At 42.8% G+C, this 22,861-nt stretch overlaps 1 protein-coding gene across 2 annotated transcripts in view; it reads right to left on the bottom strand.

Moving 5' to 3' along the window:
* NFATC2 (nuclear factor of activated T cells 2) overlaps nucleotides 1-22,861 on the bottom strand; it is a 90,881-nt gene that overhangs the window by 7,544 nt on the left and 60,476 nt on the right. Inside the window, exon 10 of one of the 2 annotated variants that reach the window (XM_030503387.1) lies at nucleotides 2,894-2,981. The exons of the other annotated variant lie outside the window; for it this stretch is intronic. Within the exon in view, the coding sequence (XP_030359247.1) occupies nucleotides 2,938-2,981 (44 nt within the window). The 3' untranslated portion in view covers nucleotides 2,894-2,937. The remainder of the gene's footprint in view (nucleotides 1-2,893; nucleotides 2,982-22,861) is intronic. 2 annotated transcript variants of the gene reach the window in all.

Genomic DNA, 22,861 nt, shown 5'->3' with positions numbered 1-22,861 from the left:
CTTGATGGGAGGACAGGGAGCCAGCTCCTTGTATATCCAGGTACACTAAATGCTCCTGAAAGGACCTTATAGCCTGTGCCACACAAGGCATTTTCCATCCCTCCATGGTCAAAAATCCCACCATTAACAGCCCAGAGTTTAGCTCTTTCTAATCCCAGCCTCTTGGAGAGGACATGGGCAAAAAAGAATGGCTGACAGCAGAACTCCTGTCTTCTCCTGCTGTCCAGCTTTCTACCTGCCACAATCACCTGCAGGCTTCTACCAGCCTTTTGGGTGCATTCTTGTTAATAAAGCGCGAATGTGGGGTATTTGGTGTGCTGCTGCTCTGCAGTGCAAGCAAGCAACCAGTGGGAGGTGAGGTTCGTCCACTTTCAGGCAAAACCCCTCCTTCAGCTCAGTTAGAAGAGCTTCCTGTTTGCTCTACCCAGGAAATGAGAGGAGCAGGTCTTCAATGGAAATTTTTCACAGCCTCAGCTAAAAATAGCAGTGAGGTAAAAGAAGTGGGCACCCACTCTTACATGGTCATTTCCTTTCTAAAGACAAGTGGGCTGAGACTGCAGGCTGATGTATTTATCAACACGTTTGTTTTAGCAGCCAGCGTGCCAGAAGTACAGTGTCTGATTGAATACATTTCATTTAATACAGCCACCACTTGTGGAAATATCAGAACCAACAGTCATCTTTGTCTAGGAAGGGTTAAGTAGTAAGTGAAAAACGAGCAGGTAATTAAATGGAGTTACCATTACTACAGTCTTTTGAGGCGCCTGGTTTTGGTTCTGTTTCTCAGCCTGAGCTTTAGGCAGAGTGAAATCCACCGTGCAGCACCAGCAGACCACAAGCCCGGAGCCCAGCCAGTGCGGGGACCTCTGCTCGCTGGCTCCAGGCAGGTTAGATGGTGTGGTAAAAGGCTTACTCAGCCTTCGAACTTCACTTTCCCTCCTGTGTGCTGCATGGGAGGTCAGCGGTGGGTTTTGTGGGCTGAGGTTATAGGGGGACTACAGTCTGAAAAGAGCTAAAAAGCTGCAGGGGAACTGTATGAAACATTAACCCCACAAATAAGATGCAGGACCATGCTCAGGCACAGCCAGGCTCTCTCTGGGCAAGCTCTTACACGCAGCAAATTAAATGACAATAGAGCTTCCTGTCAACAGTGGGCCTGAACATCCTGTATTCACCCTGAATTTCACCTAAATCCAAGTGGTGAGGGAGTTAGGTAGAGTTTAAGCTGGCAACGCTAGCCTGGGATCTCTAAGGGAAAGATGTGTAAGTCAATGACTGTCCCAGCACAGAAAGCCCTAATCTACAACCAGAGCCCCTAAATCTATATATTTATAGAATATATAAATATAACAGGAATGGATGCCAAGGCAAGTATCTCTCTCCCAGCTTGGAGTCACCTCCAGGCCAAATCTAGTGAAATCACACATCTTTGGTGATCTGCTCCAGATTTGGGAGCATATGGATCCAGATCCAGGTGTAATCTCAGTGACTTGGGCTTCGAAAGTAGGTTGAACAAAATCAGTACTCTGAGAATATCTAAACTGCAGAGGAAGCTGAGATCATGTGCTGAACTCGCTATTCTGTACTGCCACCTATCTTTGTTGGTAGCATGGTTAAAATGTACCCCAAGTATCAGTTCTCATTATTTGCTCATTTCTAGCTGAGAAGGAATAGAGATGATGTGATTCATAAATAAAATATTGTTATTTAAGGTGCCTGGCATGTGGCAGCTCTAGAGCACACAGGTATTGATCTATTTAATGAGAGAACCGATTAAATGGAGCCATGAGGACATATGCAAAGATAATGAAAGATTAAATAATAAAAAAGGATATTGAAATTACAGCTGACCAAGGAAATGCCCAGTGAGGCCTGAATCCCTTCGGCATATCCTCTGTTAGATACTGCTGTTGTGTTAATATTACAGCAACCCTGGTGCTTGGAGATCCCCAAGTTAACTGAATGCAAGGGGCTGGCTGAAATCATGGGAGAATGTCTGCGTTCTTCTAATCACTCATCTTTGATGGGTTAGAGTCAGTCTATCAGGCTCCAGTCCTCAAAGACATTTAAGACTCTAATTCACATCCTCTCAGATAGAAATCTGGAGCATATTCACTTGCGGGATGATAGTGGGTTGTATTAAATACCAAGCTTCAACTAGTAGTCCAGAGACAGAAAACAGCCTCCAATTTTAGCTGGCAATGAGTCAGGCTCCTTGTAATTGATTATATACATGCACACACATTCATCTGCATGCATGCACACACATTCACACACACAGAATAACAGCTTCACTAGCGTTATTCCACGTGTGTGTCTGGAGTAACACCGATGAAGTCAATGCTGTCACAGCACTATACCCATGGCAGTGGCTGGGGTCTTGGGCCCTTTGAGGATCCTGCAAGACCGAGGGTCTCATCAGAGGAGGCAAAGCTCATCTCCAGTGGGCTCCTCCCTGCACTGGCAGGGATCCTGCAATATTCCACATTTGCACCACTGACGTGGCCAAGAAGCATTTTTACATGCAAAGCAAACACAAGGCACACAGGGAGGAACTTAAAGGCATAACAGGGGCTGGGGAGGAAAGTTGAACCCTGTATTTTTAGTGTGCCCTCCAAACGTGACCAGGCAAACCATGGTCCTAACGCAGTTCTAGCTGCTGCCAGGGAACAACAGGATGCTTTAGACCAGCATGCACAACCCCATCTCTTTTTCCCTGCCCACCAGGCCCCAGCTACTGCAGGACAGCTCTGTGGTACACAAGTGGGGAAGAAAAAGAATGAAAAAAACCCTTTAAGCCAAATAAAAAGGGGCATGACTTCTTAATTATAAAAAATAAATAAAGGTTAAGAGAAACACACAGCTGGAGAAAAGGCAGAAAAACACTAATTACCTTTCTTTTTGATTGCTTGGATCAAAGATCACAGTCATTCTTTCTCATATAATGTTTTGTATCCAGCTAAGGTGTGTATCTATCAGCTCTGAAAAAGATTTGCAAAACCATTTTTGAGAAAAAAAGGTAACCTTTGACCTATGTTGCAAGGCCAAATGTTACAGTTTTCAGCTACTCTTTCATTTGGTGGTTTAATTTATTAAAAGGACATTTCAGCATATACAATACATAAGGCAGAACTTAACCGCTGACCTTTTTGTTTGCTCAGATCCAGCACTAGATTTTACTTTTTCCCCCTCTTTTCTCAACTGATATTACCTAAAAATAAGTATGCAAAAAATTACACTCCTGAATTGATCACAAAACACGCAAAATGCTGCTAATTTGATCTGAGACTTCAGAGGCACAGGAGGTCCATGCTGTATGTCAGGTCAAAGACTAGTCACTGCCTTTTGCAAAATTCAGTTATATTAGCATCTTAGTGGCCCAAATGAAGCATGACACATTTAAGCCAGATCAAAAGTCAGTCCCTTTTAAATAAGAGATCTAACCACAGTGGCCATGTAAATTAGACTTTGCCTTCATTGTAAAGAACAGGAAAGATGTGCAAAGAAATTATGAAAGTTACAGTCTTTGCTTCAAACAGAAATAAGGTGAATTTTTTTCTCATAAAATGGCAATATTTAAAATTCTGTTTCATATTTTTTTTTCTCTCTGATCTTTTTAGATTTCTTTTAAATTCATAATGAAAGCATTTGGCACTTCTGCAAAACCATGTGGAAATTTTAAAAGTTGCAATATTAAAGAGGGAAAAATGCTTCTTAAAAACTAAGTTAGTTTTGAGTAAAAGATTCAGAAGCATCTTTGCTGCTGGATTTCAGGTGACTATATATAGAAAAGAAATATTTTACTTGGCTCCCACAGATTGCACACTGGAACCTACCACTCAGTACACAGCCTATTTTATATTCTGCACCCTGGAAAACCAGCTTTTGCACATGCAAGCAGAGCAACTAATTGACTGGTGAATACAAACTTAGGTGTATCAGGCACAAGGAGCCCAAACCCAACAAACCGTGTTGGGGAAAAATACTGGGTGCGTGTGGGGGGGTTGTTTTATAAATCAACAGCAATGAAAGGCTTTTTTTTTTTCTGGAAAATGGGGACATACAACAAGTATGAGGTTTTTGGCTGTAAAGCTTTACATTTACTTTTCTTTACATCAAAAAAAAGTTTTATTCCTTATTGAAATAATGCTCATAGATGCACCACACACCCTTTCTTCCTTGTCCTGCTTGTAATCTGTGAGGTCTGTGTAAACTATACACTTCTACACCATCCAGCCCAAGAGCAATCAGGTCATCTCCACTAATTAAGCAAACCCTTGGAAGATGTTCCTGATCTCAAACTAAGTGGCAATTCAAGTCCCATGATGCATTTTTGCTATAATAGTTTCAATAGATTCAAAACTCATCGGCATCTTTCCATGATTTTAATAGCATAATATAGACATCTGATGGAAAACAGGATCTAAATAAAATGCATATTTTTGGCTGAAGCCTGTCCCAACTGAAATCAATATCTAAACTCCTTGTGATTCACAGGATCTGGATTTCACTCTCGACATTTACATATCCTTCCCTTAGATTTCAATCTAGTTCCAGAGTGAGCTGCAAAGATAAAATTATCAGTATCTAAGGTACTATCCTACCCAAAATCTTTACCAGGAAGCTGGGTTTGCCTGTAAGAAAACAGCAGAAAATAAAGATGGCATTTCTGCTAAGAAAAATTAAAAATAATCACTGTCCTAAATGCACTATACATCAAAACTATCAGGAAGGAAATAAAACACAAATCTGTCTGTGACACTACCCCAGAAACTTCAAGGATTTTCTAACTACTTTCACTATTGCCAGTGTGCTTCCAGTAAAAGTCAACAGTCTGTGTTAACAGCTTTGTTAATAGTGTCAGGAAAAAGCATGACCTAGTGGTTAAAGCAGAAGACTGGACAGTGGGACTCCAGTGCCTGGACCTCTGCTGTATCATCATCTTGCCATATGGCCCTGGCCAAGTCCACAGTATATCTCTGAAAGACCAGATTTATTATTGGTTTGCTTTGGTCTGAAAAATTCAGAAAGACTGTGAAGGTCACACTCAAGAAACTTAAATAATACATGTCTTGCTAAAAGAAAAAAAGCCTGAAATGATGACCTGCATAGAATGAGCCTATACTCTGTGTGGATGTAGTAGAGAGCAGTAATTTTCTGAAATCCCTACAGAGATGTTTCAAAGTCCTTAGGTAGTCTAGATCTCAAGCTACCAAAGACATGAGGTGCTGAGCTCACTTAGGCACTCTAAAAAATCCTAATAGGCAACATTTTAAGTTACCAACCTAAAACCTTTAAACCTATAAATGACAGTCAATGTTGCAGTCCTCAGTTACTCTAAAAATTAGGTCATAAGTATTTCTATTAGGAAACTGATCCAACATAGGTAATAGAGAACACTTTGAAGACAGTGACCTGTTCTGACTTTGCTGTATGGCATCTAAAGTCAGAAGACTAAGGAGCATCCCTCAGCCCTGGCTGCCTTGTCCTGGGAGACACTAGGGTACCACTTGTGAGAAGCTGCACAGATGTTCTCTCCACTGATTATGCAAGAAGTCTGGGACTGGTATCTCCGGACAATTGGTAGCCTGAATAACTTCTTTTCGACAAGCAAACCTTTGTTTTTGTTTATTCATGCATTATCCTTGGACAGAAGTTCTTACTCTGCAGTTCCCTCCAGCCTCATCAATACAAAGCAAAGTGACCAGTTATAAGGGAAGGGAAACAAAGCAGTTTGCAGCAGTGGAGACAGGTGAAACATGTGCTGGTCTCCCTGTACTACCTGCCACGCATGGAGCTGTTGTGTGCCTGTCCTAGTTTGCCATGCTTCACTTCAGCTTGTTGCACAAGTGGCTATGATCTTGTAAATCAGTAATAAGTTGCACCTGAACCTGTAAGTGATTAGTAAAAAATCATTACACTTCCATGGCCAGAGGACTTTCACGCAGTTAATCAGTCAAGAAAAGAACTGGGTGTTAACTGGTTGTTTAGTTCCCTGGAACACCAGTTTATTGAGACCCCATAGCAAGAGGACTGAAATCTGAAGTGCAAAGAATATATGGGAAAAACATAGCTTACAACTGACATACTCCCCTGGAGAAAGAGGTGCCAAATGTTGCCCTAAAATGAGCTGAATGGAGGACTTCTAAGGCTGAGCAGGGGCTACTTGTGCTTTCAGTTATTTAATCCGTTTGATCCGTGTTTGAGTCTATTGGGAATCAATGAGTTAACTTTTCTAGGCACCTTCTCCATGAACCAGGAAGCTGGGGTTATGTGGCACTTGCAGGACACACATGCACACATGCACGAGCTTTCTCATCCTGGGCTGTTGGCTGGAACAGCAAGAGAAAGAGTAATTTTTGCTCCAGAGTGTGATTTCCTGTTTGCTTGATAAATTTCAGTATTTAGTCATCAATTTTTTTATCAGAAGACTCTAAGATAGGTGCAAACCCTGACTACACATCGACTGGAGGAGGAATCCACATCAGCTGGCAATCAGGAAAATGCACCTTCAGGCACAATTTCATGCCCTTTCCCTCCTGCCCCCTTAGGCTTCAGCATATCACTGTGGGAAGCCCTTGGAGCTCATCTGCAGGCTCAGTCCTTCTGGTGTAAAAACCCTAATTTGGAGAAGTTGCATTTTAGTCACTGCATAAGTATAATGGGAAGAGGCACCCTGTCAAACTGGGGTGTTTCTTTAAATCTCATTCTCAGAACCTTTTTTCTGCCTGGTTGACTGTGCTGCACACACTAAAATTGAACACATTCAGGGTGGCACCCAGTGCCAGGCACTGCCAATCTCATTCACAGGTTACGTGACAAAGAACTGGCTCTGAATATTAATGTTGACACTGCTGGGAACCATATGAATATGAAGCAAAAACTCTTGTATTATTAAATTTGCTAAGATGATGATAAATATCCTGTTTATTTACTAAGATGATGATAATTATCCTTTAAATCTGTTTAGTTGCTACATGTAAGGCATAAAGGAACTGCAACAATATGTGCAGTTCTCCTGCGAGTGTCAGCAGCCGCTTTGGGAAGCGTACCTTGAAAGTGGAAAACTAGATCAGCCTGGGTGTGATGAGGAACTCCAGGCCACCGTGGATTCAGTTTGTAGTAGCTTTCCATAATAAAGTCTTTTTTTAACTGACTTTCTTTCTGCTCACATATATTTAGATATGACTTTCATTCTGCAGTGCTCTGATGCCAGATAGTTTTGGCTGAAATTGTAAGGGAAGGGACACGTGTTTGAGTCATGCAGTTGGCTTTCTCTAGCTGACAGCGAGTTACTGAGAAAAGATGAAGTTTGTATTTAGTTTTAGTTAACATGCAATGAGACCAAGTAAAATATCCCAAGTAGAATACGTACATAATAAATAAATATACAAAACTTATACCAGAAGAGGAAGGAGTTCATCTTCTTAAACCACATTCGTAGACTAAACTAATACAGGAATATTAGGCTGATGGACTGAAGGTTAAGAAACACAATGCAAGAGTCTTCATTTTGCCACTCCTAACTCTTGATCTAACTCTGCAGCAGCTGCTGCAAAGCACAAGGGTGAACCGTGCTCACATCTATTTTTGTGTGCATGGTTTGGACCTTATGAATTTGCTACATAAATGCTGAGATAAGCAGTGGCATTTGGTATTAAGACATATTTCTTTTAGATTAAAAACAGCAAAACCAAAGGAGTTTGGTGATGACTTTTTCCTACAGTAGCTTGCACCTCATGGTTTAAAAGCTAATGAAATTGATAACAGGTACCACAATGCCTCTAAAATAGTAACTGCTGGCAGGAAAAGCACACAAGCAATGGCACTATTTATTCACATGTCACTTTGCAGTTTCATCATTCTCCTAGACTTAACCTATTTACTAAGAGGTGATATGAGTCATTCAGTGAAGTGTTTCAAGAAAAAAGAGAAAGAGAATAGATGGGAGAAAGCTATTTTTTACAGGAAATAATTGGGGGGTAGGAACTGAAGAACAGTTACAGCATGTTCAGGATTAGCTGGAAGTAACAAGAATAGGCAATACTGCTGCTCTTTTTATTTCTGTCACAAAGGAACTACCAGAACAAATATTTAATTGAGGGGAAACAAACCATTTAACAAATATTTAATTAAGAGGAAACAAACCATATTACCCTTCCCCTTTAGGCAGTTTTGTAGGGGATGAACAGTCCATAATATAATCTTTTTTCCTCCCTTGAGCACTAGCGCTTATGCCTATTAATCCACAAAACTATTTATTGGCTCTAACTCTCTGGCATCTTATCTTCTGCTGTGTCTTAACTTTGCAAGCATCCCTGCTGAAGGGCTTGTGCATTCTTGCAGAACCTGGGCCTCTCCAGCAAACTGGGTTTCCCTCCAAACATGTCTGAACTGAATTTTGAGCCTGGTTCTTGGGAGAAAACAGCCAGCAGAAAATCACTGTCCCAAGGTAACAAGGGAGATGCACAAGTGGCTATGAACAATTTTGCCAGACAAACCAAGCTCTCCTCTGGAACCAGCATGCAAATAACCTTCTGCTTGCAATTACTCTGCTTTCACAAACAACTTTGGAACGACAAGCGCAAAGTCGTCATGTTTCTTATGTGCTTTATTTTAAAGAGGACTATGGGCAGTAGGCACACTGTTCCTAGTGAAAAACACATGAAATCACTTTTGCACACAAATTATTTTTCTATCATGACTCTACATCCTTCAGCAAATAAATGTTTGGTGTGAGATTTTTCCCCCTTTCTGCTAGGCACTGAATGGCGAGCACTGTTTTAGAAGCCCTGGTATCAGGAACTGCCTCTGCAGGCAAGAGGGAGCAATAGGCACTGCTAGAGAGGTCTGTGGATCTTGGCAATGGGAGTCCAGGACAGCCAAGCCCTAACTTTGGGGCTACAGTTACGAGTCCCAAGTTAGCTGGAAAGAGTCCAGACCATTAAATATTTAAGTGGTTATTGACAGAGTGTTACAATTCACATATAACAATGTCAAGGAGGTGCCACATACAAAATACTCTGTGTCTGCCCACATCCATCTGTTCACTTTTATTTTGCACTTTGACTGCCAGTCCTCTGAGGCAGAAACTGCTTTTTTTCCTTTGGAGTCAACACAGCATCTGCCACAACAGAGTTCTCATCTATGCAGGGTTTCTAAATAAAATGATGTGGTAATAAAAGTACTACATAATGCTATGGAGTATATGTACAAATCAGAGACCATTATGAACTGAGAGAGTGAACTAATTGTAAGAGACACCTGTAATTAGAAAAAGGAGTGCAAAAGACTATGGGAGCAGATACTGTAACTGACTTTGCATCTCACCTCAAAAACGCCATGAACATCTGACAGTAAATAGCTTGAGAGAATAAGAAAAAGGTATATGCATCATCCAAAGACTTCAAACTTTCAATTTGAGCCAATGGCACAAACGAGAAAACTATAGTTCTCGAAAAGAAGAGAAAAGAAGAGAAGACAAAAGAAAAAAAAGAAAAGGATATAAATTACCAGAAGTAGAACTGAGCTCCTTGATGTCCAATAGCTATTGAGGTGGCTATCTTTAGCTGAAGTACAGCTGGCCGCTATTGAAGTTGGGCAATTCCCAACCTCACCACAATAGCAATAACCTACATTTGTTCAAAAATTAGTCTTCAATTATTTCCAGACCTCGCATCCCAATTCCAGATCAAGACATAGGAACAACCACCCAAAGAGACTGCCCCAAGGAATCCTTCCCAGGATTTAATGATGAGCCATCCCAAATTTTCCAACTGTGAGGTCTGAGAGCTGTGTGTATCCCCATGCAACCCAAGCAGGAGGTGAAATACTATGCTCATTGCAGTGTCTCAAGGGCATGCTGCAAGACACTGTAAGTACCTGGAAAGACCATCCTAATCATTCCCAAGTTTTCATCAGCTGTATGACAGTGTTCGTTCTTACACACAAGTTTGCACAGCCAGCTCATGGGCTCTGCATTTGTAGCTCATATTGAACCTATTAGTTTGCATTTAACCATCCATTGCTACACTTCCTGGGTGAATTCCAACCAAACAACGAAGGCTTTGGAACCACATCATGATAAAACACCCTCTTGCCTAAAATAAAGATATAACTTGCTTATGTTTGATATGATCTCATCTGACTACAGAACACGTTCGGAAGCAATTGGCAGGCCATCCCCTCTGCTAGGAACACAGACTGAATGGGAATACTGTTTGTCCTGCAGTTGGGGAACTAGCCACAGACAGCTGGAAGACACAGTAGTAGCAAAACTAAAGGCCAAGATCACCATAACTCTTTCTGAGCAGTCCTGGAAGGAGAGTGACTGCCAACAGCAATGAAATGCCCCAGCTAACACACACACAGCAAAATGAAACCGTATGAAGCCACCAGACATCTTCCACAAGGGCAGATTTTGGTAGATAACTCTCAACTAAATCATTGTGAATTAGACATCTAGCCACTTTTTTAAAAAGTAAATACACAAAGAGACAAGCATGCATCACCTCTCAGAATCTGGCCTAGACTGCACCCAGTGTTTCCTGACAGATGAGATGGAACAAGTGTTTGGGAACACCAACAGAGGATGTCCTACAATAGGAACTGGGGGTTGTCCTTTAGCATACCGAATACAGATGGGAAGGTTTTTGCAGTAGTAAGGGCTGATTCATGGGAGGGCATGTAATGCTGACTCCTTGCATGCTCTTTCCAGCGTCATCACGAGGAAGGCTCACAGTGTGTCTATGCAGCACCACGATGTAACTTCACTATCACCACCATCATGGAGCGACACTGCACAGCACTGCTATAATCTCTCCTCTAGGGAACAGCTCTGATGGCTGTCTACTACCAGCTGCTATGCTTTGCTCAATGTGTAGGTGAAGGACAGTGGTGACAGCCATGGTGAGGACAAACCCAGCTGAAGCAACAGAACAGCTGTCCATCCTAACCTGTGCTCCCCCATAACTCATGAGGCTTGGAGAATTGGCTGTGGGCTGTAGCATGTGCTGCAGAGCCTGTCCCAGCCAGCACTGGCTCCCATTGTGTTCCTCAGCACTGCAGAACTCCCTGGCACTGAGTGCATCTGCCACACTTCAAACCATACTGGAATCACCTGCTGGCCACAGCATCGCTGAGCCCAGCAGCAGCAAAACAGGCTGGTGCCTGGTAAAGGGGAGGGAATATTCTAGGTACTATGAAAATGCCACCACCTGAAAATGAAAGTAATTTACTGGTGGGAAAGAATAAACTACCCCAGAGGCTGGGTCTTCCCCCTCTTCTGCTAAGAAGGTAAAAACGTGCTCAAATTTAAGCAGGTGGTTAAGCCATAGTGACTTCAGAGCAGGCTTATGCTACAGTGAGTGCTGGGACAGGGCTGAAGGAGCATCATGGAACTGAAGACCTCCCCACTATGAGCTGGGAGCAACCATTAACATTGGGAGAGTCCTGTCAAGCAGAGATCAGTTATGTCTCATGGCCAAGCCAGCAGCCAAGATCTCTGTGGGGCCCGTCAACACAGAAAGTGAGGGGGGAACATGATCCATCCTGGCTATGCCACAGGTCACACAAAAGGGCTTTCCTCTCAGTAGGTCTCCTCGACATGACTGAAATCAACCCTAAAAATAATAGCACAGTTTATATTTGGGCTGGAATTCACCACTGTTAATAGCAACAGCCAGCAGAGTCTCCAGAGAGAGAATTTGGTCACTGCGACCCTGGCTGAGATCTGGAGGATGATCGGGATACAGAGGGCTGCAGTTGGCCACAAAGAGGCAATTTGTACAGTTCGAGACAGTGATTATCTCCAGTAGGAACTACTCCCCTTCTCATCACTTGTGATAGGTGCCCCAGAAACATCCCCTAGTTGCATTTCTTCACTTGCTCATGCAAGGTACTAGCCTGGTCCTGCTACTGCATTGGGGCAGCATCAGAATGGGCCAGAGAGCAATGTGAGAGTGGCTAGTTTGGGTTGGGCTTCTTTTTATTTTTTCTTGATTCAGAAATGTCATCTGCATCCAGCTGTTAGTATTTTGGACATCTGATGGGTTTTGTTTTCCTCGTGGGCTCAGTGTGGCTGATGCTCCAGCTGCAAGACTCTTGGCAGCCACTGAGCCTGCTTAAAGCAACTGTACATGAAAAGCCATGTTCTGGCTAGCACCTCCTCTCCTGGGAGTACCCAGGGGCTCCCCTTGGGCAGCCTCCTCATCACCCTAATGGGAACAGTGCTTAACTCCATCACAACCACATCAGATGAGAGTGCACATCAGAACTGCACAAATAAATATCTACATCAAATGATGTGGCAGAGAATATATTTTAGTTGCAGCCAACAGAATCCTGACCCTGACTTCTGAATGCATAGCAATGCTCACACTGTGAACTGCAGCATCATAAATACACGGTGAACCAATAAACTTTCAAAACATTATAGCATTGCTATCCACTTTCAGGTTTTCTTCTTTTTTGCAGAGTCTGTTTTTTAAAATCCCATACTGTCATTAGTATAATCTGTGTTATGTATAAAAAGACCATGATTCAGCAACAGGGCAGGTTATACATGAAGGAGGGTAATGCCTTTACTCCTGCACCTTTTCCTGCCAGTATGCTTCTCCCATGCCCATTTCAGTTGCCTGCTCTCTCTCAAAGTCACAATAATCCTCTCTTCTTTCCCTCTACCCCAGAGCAGATGCCCCAGCTAGAGGTGGAGAACGGGCAGATCCAGGGTGCCTTGAAAGTGCAGAAGAGACTGCAGTGTGTTAGGAGGAGGTGGGGGCTTGCTGAGACTTATTTCCAAGAAACAAACTTTGAATGGGGCGTGGGTTATACATGTGAAAAAGGAAAGGTAAGGGACAGGGCTTTATTATTTAAATAATTCTTCAATTTGACAACAGAAGCCCAAGCCCCCCATTTTTATCCACTCAACTCTAATTCCATGCTCAGTTCCTCAGTGACATGGACAAAATCATCCATTAGTGAATAGTCAGGTAAATCAAACTACCTCTAAATGTAGCTTGATCATGTAATTGCCCTTTACAGGTCTTTCCCTCCCAAGCAATAATGGAAGCCACATCAGGTGATTAATAAACTATAATGATCATATTTACCAAGTAAGCTATAAGAGAAAGTATCAGTGACATAAAAGTGTATTTCCTGAAGCAGAGGTGTTCAGTGGTGTGCTGGGGGCGGTGTTTCACTGGCAGGGGTAGGAGAGGCCCTGGAGTCAGTGATGCAGTGCAGGGCTGTGCTCCTGCCACCCTGCCTCTGTGTGCCCAAAGCCCTGGGGGAAAGTGGTAGATAGAAATCCTCTTTCAAGAATCCCTAACTCCTGCAAGATGATAAATGCATTGTAGCTGAAATTAAACAAAGAAGAAAGAAAATATATCATGTGAGCTGCTTGTACAGTCACCAAGCCAGTGGAGAGGGGATTACTTTAATTTCCCTTTTACCTGGAAAGAAAAACAAACTCAAAAAAAACCAAAATAACCCTATCACCTCTTTTAAGGTTGGAAAAAACCTGTCTGAGAAGGGAGATAGTTGAAAACACCTCATTGAAATGTGTGCTGTTTTCCATCCCCCATAAGCAGGTCTTAGTGTGTCTTTTACCACGGCTGGCCTGGATGCAGTGGGAGAGACGGGGCGAGGAGCAAGAGGACGTGAAGTTTGCTGTGCTGTCCAGAAGATGAAAACACTACTGCTGTTTATAGAGGGAAACCCAGTTCGTCAGCCCAAATGAATTCCTGTGCTAATCCATGCAGGCTTCATGTTTTCCACCAGCCCCAGCCACTGTAAAGACTATCTTTAGGAGGCACAGTGTGTTTGGAAAGGAGCAGCTGGAAAGAGGGGACGTTTATGCCAGCTTGGAAGGCTTTCTGGTATGGAAAAAGAGGAATGCTCTCTTGGGTCTCCCCACAAAATTAAAGCATCTTCATCCAGAGCAAAATGATGCCAAGCACAACAAACAAAAGCGGCTTTCCCCAACTCTCCTGGGCAGCCTCACTCCAGGGTTCACAATGGTTTCCATAGAACTTGTTTTGCTATCATAACAAATTCGATCTATCCAGGCGTGATGGCGCGCACTGTTTTGTAAAGACAAGAAAATTAATTTCCTTGTTTATATGTCTGCCAAAGTATTTTTGTCTAGGTGCCACAGACAGGGACTCCCCAGATAACCAGTGCATCTGCCTGTTGGCTGAATGCAGCATGAAGAGAAAAATCCTCGAGAGGTTTTGGTCTGTGTGGCAAAATGCAAGTTACCTCTGCTGCAGGGGGAGAGGCTGCCCTCAGCTAATCACTCTCGCTCCTCAGCCTCTGAGACTCCCAAACTGAGCTGGCCTCAGCACAGTGTGCCTGTGTGCAGCAACACGAGCTTCCTGTAATAAACCAGCCATCAACTGTGTGCATCTCTTGTTGCATACACAGAAGGAAATGAATGTCTTGTTATATTGACCACAATCTGTTGAAATGCTAGTAAATATTACAGTCTTACTGTGATTAAGGGCTAGATTATTTGCATGGCCCGATAGCTGCACTGGAATGTCACATGCGGGAGAGGTTTCATCCAGCCTTTCCACAGAGACACTCACGCTCAGCAGTGGTTTTTGGAAAGCAGAGATGCTTTTCTGCATGACAAGAGAAGCTGGACGAGCATTTAATGCCACATCTCAACCAAGACCATTATCAGAACAGCCTGAATTTTTGGAAAGTCTTGATCTAAAACTTGCAGTAGCTTTGAAGATGGGAAGAGCTATGAAATGTAACCAAGTATAAAACACAGGTTCATGGATGTTAATTTTGAAAATAGACATAATAGTTTTGTGTGCTTTTTATTTTAATAATAGCCTATAACATTTATACTGAATCCAAATTTGTATTAAAATCAGTGGCATTTTTTAAAAAAGGAAACATATCTGTAAACATAGCAGAAGCTATTTGAAGACATGAAGCTGCAGGATGACCTCAGGAGAGGAGCTCTCAGCCTCCCTAGCTGAAAATCTCACCATAGAGTTTGCCTGCTGGAAATCAGGATCTTAGGATGCTTTCCAAAGAAGAAGACAGCACCTCACCCAAAGCAAATGAAAATGTGTGAAGAAGAAACCAGACAAGAAAAATTAAATTTTAAGTAAAAAAGCCGCACAAAACACAATGTAATTAAAAAATACAGCTGCCAAAGGTCCTCGTTTGATTTGCCTCAGTTCTGGTTTAAAACAAGCCAGTTTGCTCACTGGACCTGCCCAATGCCTAGAGTGGCCAGTGTTTTCCAACCTTTGCATACATTAATTTGTACAAAATTATAATTACTTCATATCCAGTAACTTGAACTGGGGGACCTCCCTAAGTCCTAAGGACAGGTTCCTAGGTTGGTGACCATTTATCTATAGGAATGCTGGGCCTTATTATACATGTGACTTCGGCAGACCCATGAAACATGAGGTTAAAGCATAGGTACAGCAGCGCCCTGTGTGCCCCCAGCAGTGCCCCTTCCCCTGGAAAGCAGCAGCTGAAGGCACTTCCTGGAGGCAAGCTGAATGCACCAGAACCACACAGAACGTCTGAGGGCAGGTGCCTTTCAAAATCAGGACTTCCACAGACACTTTGAGAGAAAAGTCCTGCTATCTCCTGGTAAGAATCAGAAACCCCAAAGTGGCTGATGAAGACCCAGGATGAGCACCAGGAGGTATTTGATCATAAAGGGATTGCAATGTCTGATACATCATCCTGCTTTCCCTGGCCTTGTGGCTACAGAGTCTCCTGGAACCAAGCTCTTACAAAATAACCAACCCTGTGTTGCTCATAATGACAGATATTTAGTCCAGGGAGGTTTAACTGTCACAATACTTTCACCATTGACTCCCATACTTCTGAAGTGGCTCCCCCTTCATTTAGTCATTCTCACTCTTTCCAAAGAAACTTAGAAACCACCTAAATAAACCAGCACCCATTGAGACACTGCAAATGTCATAAGAGTCATTCATGTGTCTCACTATTTGTCCTACATTTGACTCAATTCATTCACAGATGATGAAGTCATACATCATTAAGAAACCAAACCAAACCACACCACAATTTGGGAATCTTTGACTGGACTCCCCTGGCAGAGATAATCAAGAGGGAATGATTGCAGACTCACACTCCTTTAATTTACTGCTGCTTTCTCCCCGGCTTAAATTATTGTTTGCGAGTTAAAAGGGAAGATTCAGGGTCCTTGCAAAAAGGCAGAGTAAGTCAACACAAAAGCATTGGAAAAGGATTAAACTGTGCTGTCACTGTGCTGTGATGTCATCTGACTCCTTCTGCAGGGCCTGTGTGCACAGGCAGGTCTGGCACATAACCACCACACCGCCAGCACCCTCACACCACCCACTAGTCAAAACATGCCCAAATGCACAGCTGGGTGGAAGCAAGGGACAGTCCACTTTGACCTTTACTTCCACACCTGACAGTTATCCACGTGGAAAAATTCTCTTTCGGATGCAAACCTATCGCTCACTCCAATGTCCACAGGCAGAAGTCAATAGTACTGTTCTCACTACATCTAGTTGAACTACGGTTTCACTCTAAAGAAATTGTGTTTGTTCAGCTGAGGGCAGAGTTTAGCCTGTTTTGGAGGGCAAAGTTTCCAAATTAAAAACCCACAAAAGGACACGGCCTGATTAAAATGGGAACTGCGTGGATTAGGAGAACCTGCGGGAAGATGGAGAGTATTAGTGAAATAGTGTTGCCCTGCTGAGTCACACGAACATCACTGTTGAAGCCCTTTGATCCTCAGTGGTTTTGCTCTAGTTAATTGTAGCTAAAGATTTAACTCTTTTATACCTAACACTGGTTAAATCCAACTCAAGACCAAGGTTTCAAAGTCATTGTTATCAGACCATTAGTGATGCCAGTATAGAGAGATCAGAGTTTTAATTGCCAAACAGACTGTAGTATTTCTAGTAGATGTGCACCTAAACTGGAGAACATGAATGTTTGCAAAGTTGGAAGTACTTGCATTTGGGATTTTTGTGCAGACCCCTTTCAGAGAGAGGATCCATCTGTGAAATTCACAGCTGGATGTACGCCCAGATTTCTGTGCTTCCAAAACTGAAGCATGGGGACTTTGAGTGATGACTCAGACACAACTGCATTGTTTATACATTTTAGGTTGGCTTTTACCTTCCTCTAGTTTCTTCTTGGTAAACACAGAAAAAAAATTATATTACAGAATGAGAAAAAGTGTGAAAGCAGCAGCTGGTTGAAAATTCAAACTCAGAGCTAATATACTGGGAAGGGAGTTCTGTGGTCTTCAAGTGTTTGCTCTTCTTCCCCCCATGTCTGACTCTCCTATTGGCGTGACTACAGATGTGCTGCTTGTTTTTCAAATCAGAGAAGTAGGAATGACCTATTAGGTCATCTAGTACCTCTCATAGCCAGTGCAGGATTGTCTTTGTGCACATTTGTCCAGTCTGCTTTTAAAATTCCTCCAAAAACATACTGCATCCAAATTAGAGCACAGAAGTCTCTTGGAACTGGTGAGTAAGCAGCACTGCAAAATGACTGGGGAGTAATAAGGCCATACCAGCTTCTGCTGGACAGAAAAGCTCTCACTACTTAGAGTTCTCATAAGAAAACTAACTTTGATGAGAAATTCAGATGATTCATCCTCAACTTTTTATTTAAAAATGGCCAGGGATTTATAAATAATAATTATTATTATATTTTCGTAAGAAACAACGTATGAAAAGCAGGTAGAAGAAAAATGGATTTTAAATTAATCACCTATGGGTCTTCATACTTGTGAGAAAAAAGGTCTTATAGAGACAACAAGTCCTCATTAACTATCCATGCTGCTTGGAAGGATGTGGCCTTAACTGGAAAAGTTGTTCTTGTGTGAATAACGCTGAGAATCCAGCCATTTTTCTACAGTAGAAGACTTTATAACTGGCTTCAGTTTGCACCATAAACAGACTGTACATCTTTAAGATGGTATCCTTGCCAAGCATTTTATTTCACAATAGTTAAAGAAATGTGCAGATGTTGTCCAAACTTTTCAAAGCAGCAGGGCTCTTTTGCAGCTGCTTGCAAGATTTCAGAAGTGCAGTTCAAAAATGGCTCAAGATGCCTTTTCACTATCCATCGCAGGAGGAGCTGAATTCTCCTCAATGTATTATATTGAGCTTTAAGGGGAGAAGAGACCCATACCCTTTTCCCACATTTGCACATCCTTAGCATTAACACAATTTGTAACAAATCAAACTGCAAGGAGCAGCAATGCCAAATCCAAGCATTCAGCATTCATGACTCAGGCCTCTAATAATCATGAGAATAGGTTTAAAATCATGCAATCAACCCCCCACCCCCTTAAGTTGCATCATTTTTGTCTGCCTGGATTTTGAAAGACCAAAACAACAAGGTTCATATTTTTAATGGTTTGGGTTTTCTTGGACCAGAATTGAAAAGATCACTAAGGAAAAAATAACTCTTGTATTTTGTAGCAGTCACCTGCACGTGGACTTTTAAATCTCTACAAGTATTCCAAGACTCACACTGAAATTGCAAAGAATTAGCAAAAGCTTCGAGTTGCCATGTGGATGTAAGCCAGTTCACTGGTTATACTTAATTACATTGTGCAAATTTTAAAGGGGAGATAATGGGATAAACTGGGAGGACAAAGACTTACCTAGCTACACGTTCCTCATAGAGTTTCAGAAAAGCATCTTTCTAGTCAATGAATTCAGCCTATTGCATCATCTTTGCTGGAAGTTACTAACACTAGGATTCATTCTGAGGTGGTCAACATCCAAAGCAAGCAGGCTGAGCTCATGCAGTTATTGCCCATGTGAAAATCCCTTCTATCACACAAGCTGGAGCTACCCCTACAAGTTTAGCCAGACTAGCAGCACTGGCATTGCTGGTGGAAACCCTTCTTCCAATGCAGACATAGTCATCCCAGTACAAAAGCCTTTCAGTGAAACAGCTGGTGGTGGTTCCTTGCCTTGGCATGAGCTGTGCTGATTCGTGTTTTTACATCGACAGAGCTGTGTCTATACAAGGGCTTTTACCATATTAGCTGTGTTAGCAAAATAACATTAAAAAAGAAATCAACCACCTTAACCAGCACAGTTATGTGGTAAGCTGCCCAAGTGTAAAACAAGCCTTGTTAAAGGTTTGCAGAGAGCACTTCTCTGTTTTAATGCAAAATGGTGAATTTAGCGCTAGAAGGAGATAACCCCCTTTCCTGCTTTGCACAGTTTTGTTATAAGCCATTTATTATCTGCACACTTCTTGCTTCTCATCTCCAAAGCCCCCATTTTGCAAAAGATGTTGTCAAAACAGTTATGGTTTTGACTGGACTGAAAGAACTTCTGTGTAAAACACCCAGTGTCACCCCTACCTGGCAGGAATACCAATTGATTCGTTTTCCTTACATCCTGTACTTGCTCATACAACAGCATACAACAGATATGCTCTGCCTCCAGCCTTTGCCCTAAGAAATTAAGGTGTTCCTAACAGGATGTTCCTGTTCTCAGCATGGCCAGCACTGCCCCAGCTCCTGCACATCTGGACAACAGCTTCACACACTGGTGGTACCCCCACCTCTGCATTAGGGATGCAGGTGAGGAGACCTAGCAGCTGGGATCATCCCAGGTGAGCTACAGTTTTACTAGTGACTTTTCGCATCAGCTATGGCAAGTCACTTAAAGGCTCTGTGCCCCACTTCACCTATCTGTAAGAGCTGGGGAAAAGCTTCTCTGCTTCTTTCTGCAGTGGAATTATTTTAATTCATTACCGTTTCTCTGGACTGGATGAATAGTGTCACTGGATGAATAATGTCACTGGACTAAAAAATGTTATTGTTTTTATCCCTTTAAATTGAAAGTGGATTGAAGGAATAAAAGTAAATGTATGGTCTATTTTGGCAGATGTCTTCCAACAGATGGGTGTCTATGGTCTTCTTTACAAGAGCTGTCTGCTGTCTGTGATTCAGACCGCCTAAGGAATGCCATGAGCATGGAGTAAATGGACAGCAAGTCTGGGAGAGGACTTTATTGTGGTTTAGAAGCTTTCGACTCCCAACTGCATGAACAAGTTCTTTATTTCAAGTAACTCTTTGCCAGTATTTCAAAACTATCACTGAAAATTGCTTGATGCCTTCCGAAAACTGAGCACTTTCTGCTGATAACAGTTCACTGGTGTAGCCTTCAAACAGTGGCATGACTTCCACCAGCAAATGGCTAGAACTGGGGATTATTGACTTGGCACATCAGTTCGTGGTGGGACCCTACTCACTGAGGCACCAGAAGCATTCACGTACCCATCCTGCAGTGTCAGTTCTTGGTAGCTGTGCCCGTGGTCTCCTAATGGAGTCTGCATGTTCTTTTGAACAGGAAATGCTTTGTAACGCAACTTGCCTGTGGGCACTTACTGCACCAATTAAAGATTCCTGAGCTTGAGAACAAAGAGGTGCCAGTGGCACTATGGTTTTAATCACTTGATTAATTTTCTTCCTTCCTCCACTGCTGATTTTGGATTTCTTTTTCTCGCTTTGTTTTGGTTTGCATGTTTTTAGGCTGCAGGACAGCCATGCAGAAACACTGCTGGGGAAAGCAGCCTTGAAAAGGGACTAGATTTGTCTGAGTTTTTGAATAGCAAATTGTTTCTAGAGGTGAAGAGAACAGCAGATGCTAGCCTGCTATAACAATACAAATACTTAGTTCTCATTCAGGTATACAGATTCTTTTTTTTCTGAGAATCCATGTGATTGTAGTAACACAAATTAATTAAATACTTAACTGTACTAGAGGGAAGGATAACAAGATACTTTTTAGTAATGGTAAACTGAGGTATAAGGACATTAAATACTTTGCTCAGACACGACCCAGGAGACCTTCTTCCTGATACACTTCCAACTTCCTGCCAACAGACTACAGGTTTTTGGGAGCAGAACCTCCTTTTTGTTCTCTTTAAATATTGCCTCTAGAAAAGCAAGACTCTGCCATATGATGGGCCACTTAGATCCTAACACAACACAAACCCACAATAGCAGTGATCCAAAAATAAAGCATGGAGTGCTGTAAGGTCCCAGTAGAGAACAGAAAATCTGGAATAATATGAGTCAGAGCTTCAAGAATGACTCTGATGAATACACAGATTTGCTAGAGCATTTAAGCAAAATGTTTTAGAGAACGTATATGGTTCACTCTTAGTCAAACTCTGCCTGAGCAGAAATGACCACACCTTCTATGAAAAGCAGTTCTAATTAAAAACAGAGCACGGCTCTTTTTGATGTAAATTGTTGCTCTAACTGAACCACAGCCCATTTGCAACATTCAAATTCACTTTTGTCTAAAATGCCAGGAAACAGGAACATTTCCCCCCCCTTCCATGTATTGCTGTTTTACTCTGCACGGACACATGATGATAACAACTACAAACCAAACTAAAACATGCTCCTAAAGCCACCATCTTCTGTGCTTTCTGGAGATGAAATCAAAACAGTGTTAAGTGGCTTCTCTATGGCCAGGCAGGACCCAGACCCCTGGCCCCTGCCAGTGCTGCTCCACTGCTCAAAGCATGAAGGGCTTCAAACTGCCTTCATGGTGCAGCCGAGGTTCCCCAGCGCAGGGAAATCCCCAGCTGGCAGCAAGCTGACAGAGCTGGCTTCATGCCACCACCTCCTCCATCCGCTGTGCAGGGGCTGGGGAGGGCGAGCAGGATGCTCACAACGTGCTAGCACCCGAGCCAAAGCCGTGAGGACCACGCTGGCTGAGAGGGGGAGGCTTGTGTCCTGCCTTCCCTCCTGGCTGTACTGACCCTCTCCTGTCATGCACACACGCACACTGGTCTCCTCAGGGAACATGCCTGACCAGCACAGATGCATGAGGAGGGCAGCAAGAGACCAAAGCCAGCAGGAAGGAGCTCAGTCCCTGACTGCTGCTTACTCAAGGCTGACACAGCAGCTTTGATTCTTGGGTCCCCAGGAGACCCAGGGTTTCCTGGAGCTACACCCTGCTCGGGCTTGTGCCTAACAGCTACTGGCCTAAGGAGAAAAGAGCTGGTCAGAAAAGAAAGATTATTCCTGAACATGGAGGAAAGAAGAGATTGAATTTCATTTCATGCCACTCTGGAGGCAGACTTTGGATTTTCTTGTTGTTGAATGAAAGAACACAAAAAGAAAATATAGGGACCTAACGCACTCCGAATGGTCTTGGATGAGACCCATGGTTAGGGCAATGGTTACTGTGGTAAGGAGCAGAACTGCAGAAATTAACACATGGCTCGTAGTGAAGGTGATTGAAAGCACTGAGTGATTTATGAGCACCACCCTGGGCACCCTGCAGATCCATTTTCTAAGGAAATATCAGCTGTGTCTGATATTTTCTGTGAAATACACGAGTTCACTATAAAACATCTCTGCTGATCGGCAGTCTGATAAACCACTACACACGCAGCTGCCTTGCTTTTCTCCTCCCCATTAAAGATTGCTGGTGCACCAAAAATAATTCAGAGCTGCTGTATCAAGCAGACAGTTCTGAGTGTCAGATGTGGTTAGTTACTATTTGAATAACGATGATCGGGTTTTTTTGTAAAGTAAAAAGCATAAGACATGACAGCTGAACTGAAAAGAAGAACTAAATCTAAGGCAGGCAAGTTGATAACATTCAAGACAACAGCTACACATCCATTATTTGTATATGGAAAGACCCTTGTATCTCCGCGTTGCAGATGGGGAACTGTGGCACAAGGCAGCTGAGTGGCTTCTCCAGAGCTACACAGGAAACCTCTGGCCCTGCAGCATGAGCATGGGCAGGCCAGGGCATGGCCAGTGCCCCAAGCCCTCTCAATCCTGCCCCACCAAAGGATTTTGGACTGTGCTGCA

The sequence above is a fragment of the Strigops habroptila genome, chromosome 13 (genome assembly GCF_004027225.2).
Source record: "Strigops habroptila isolate Jane chromosome 13, bStrHab1.2.pri, whole genome shotgun sequence".
NCBI classification, from domain to species: Eukaryota; Metazoa; Chordata; class Aves; order Psittaciformes; family Psittacidae; genus Strigops; species Strigops habroptila.
Note: the sequence above shows the minus strand (reverse complement) of the source record. Positions and strands in the feature narration are given on the sequence as shown.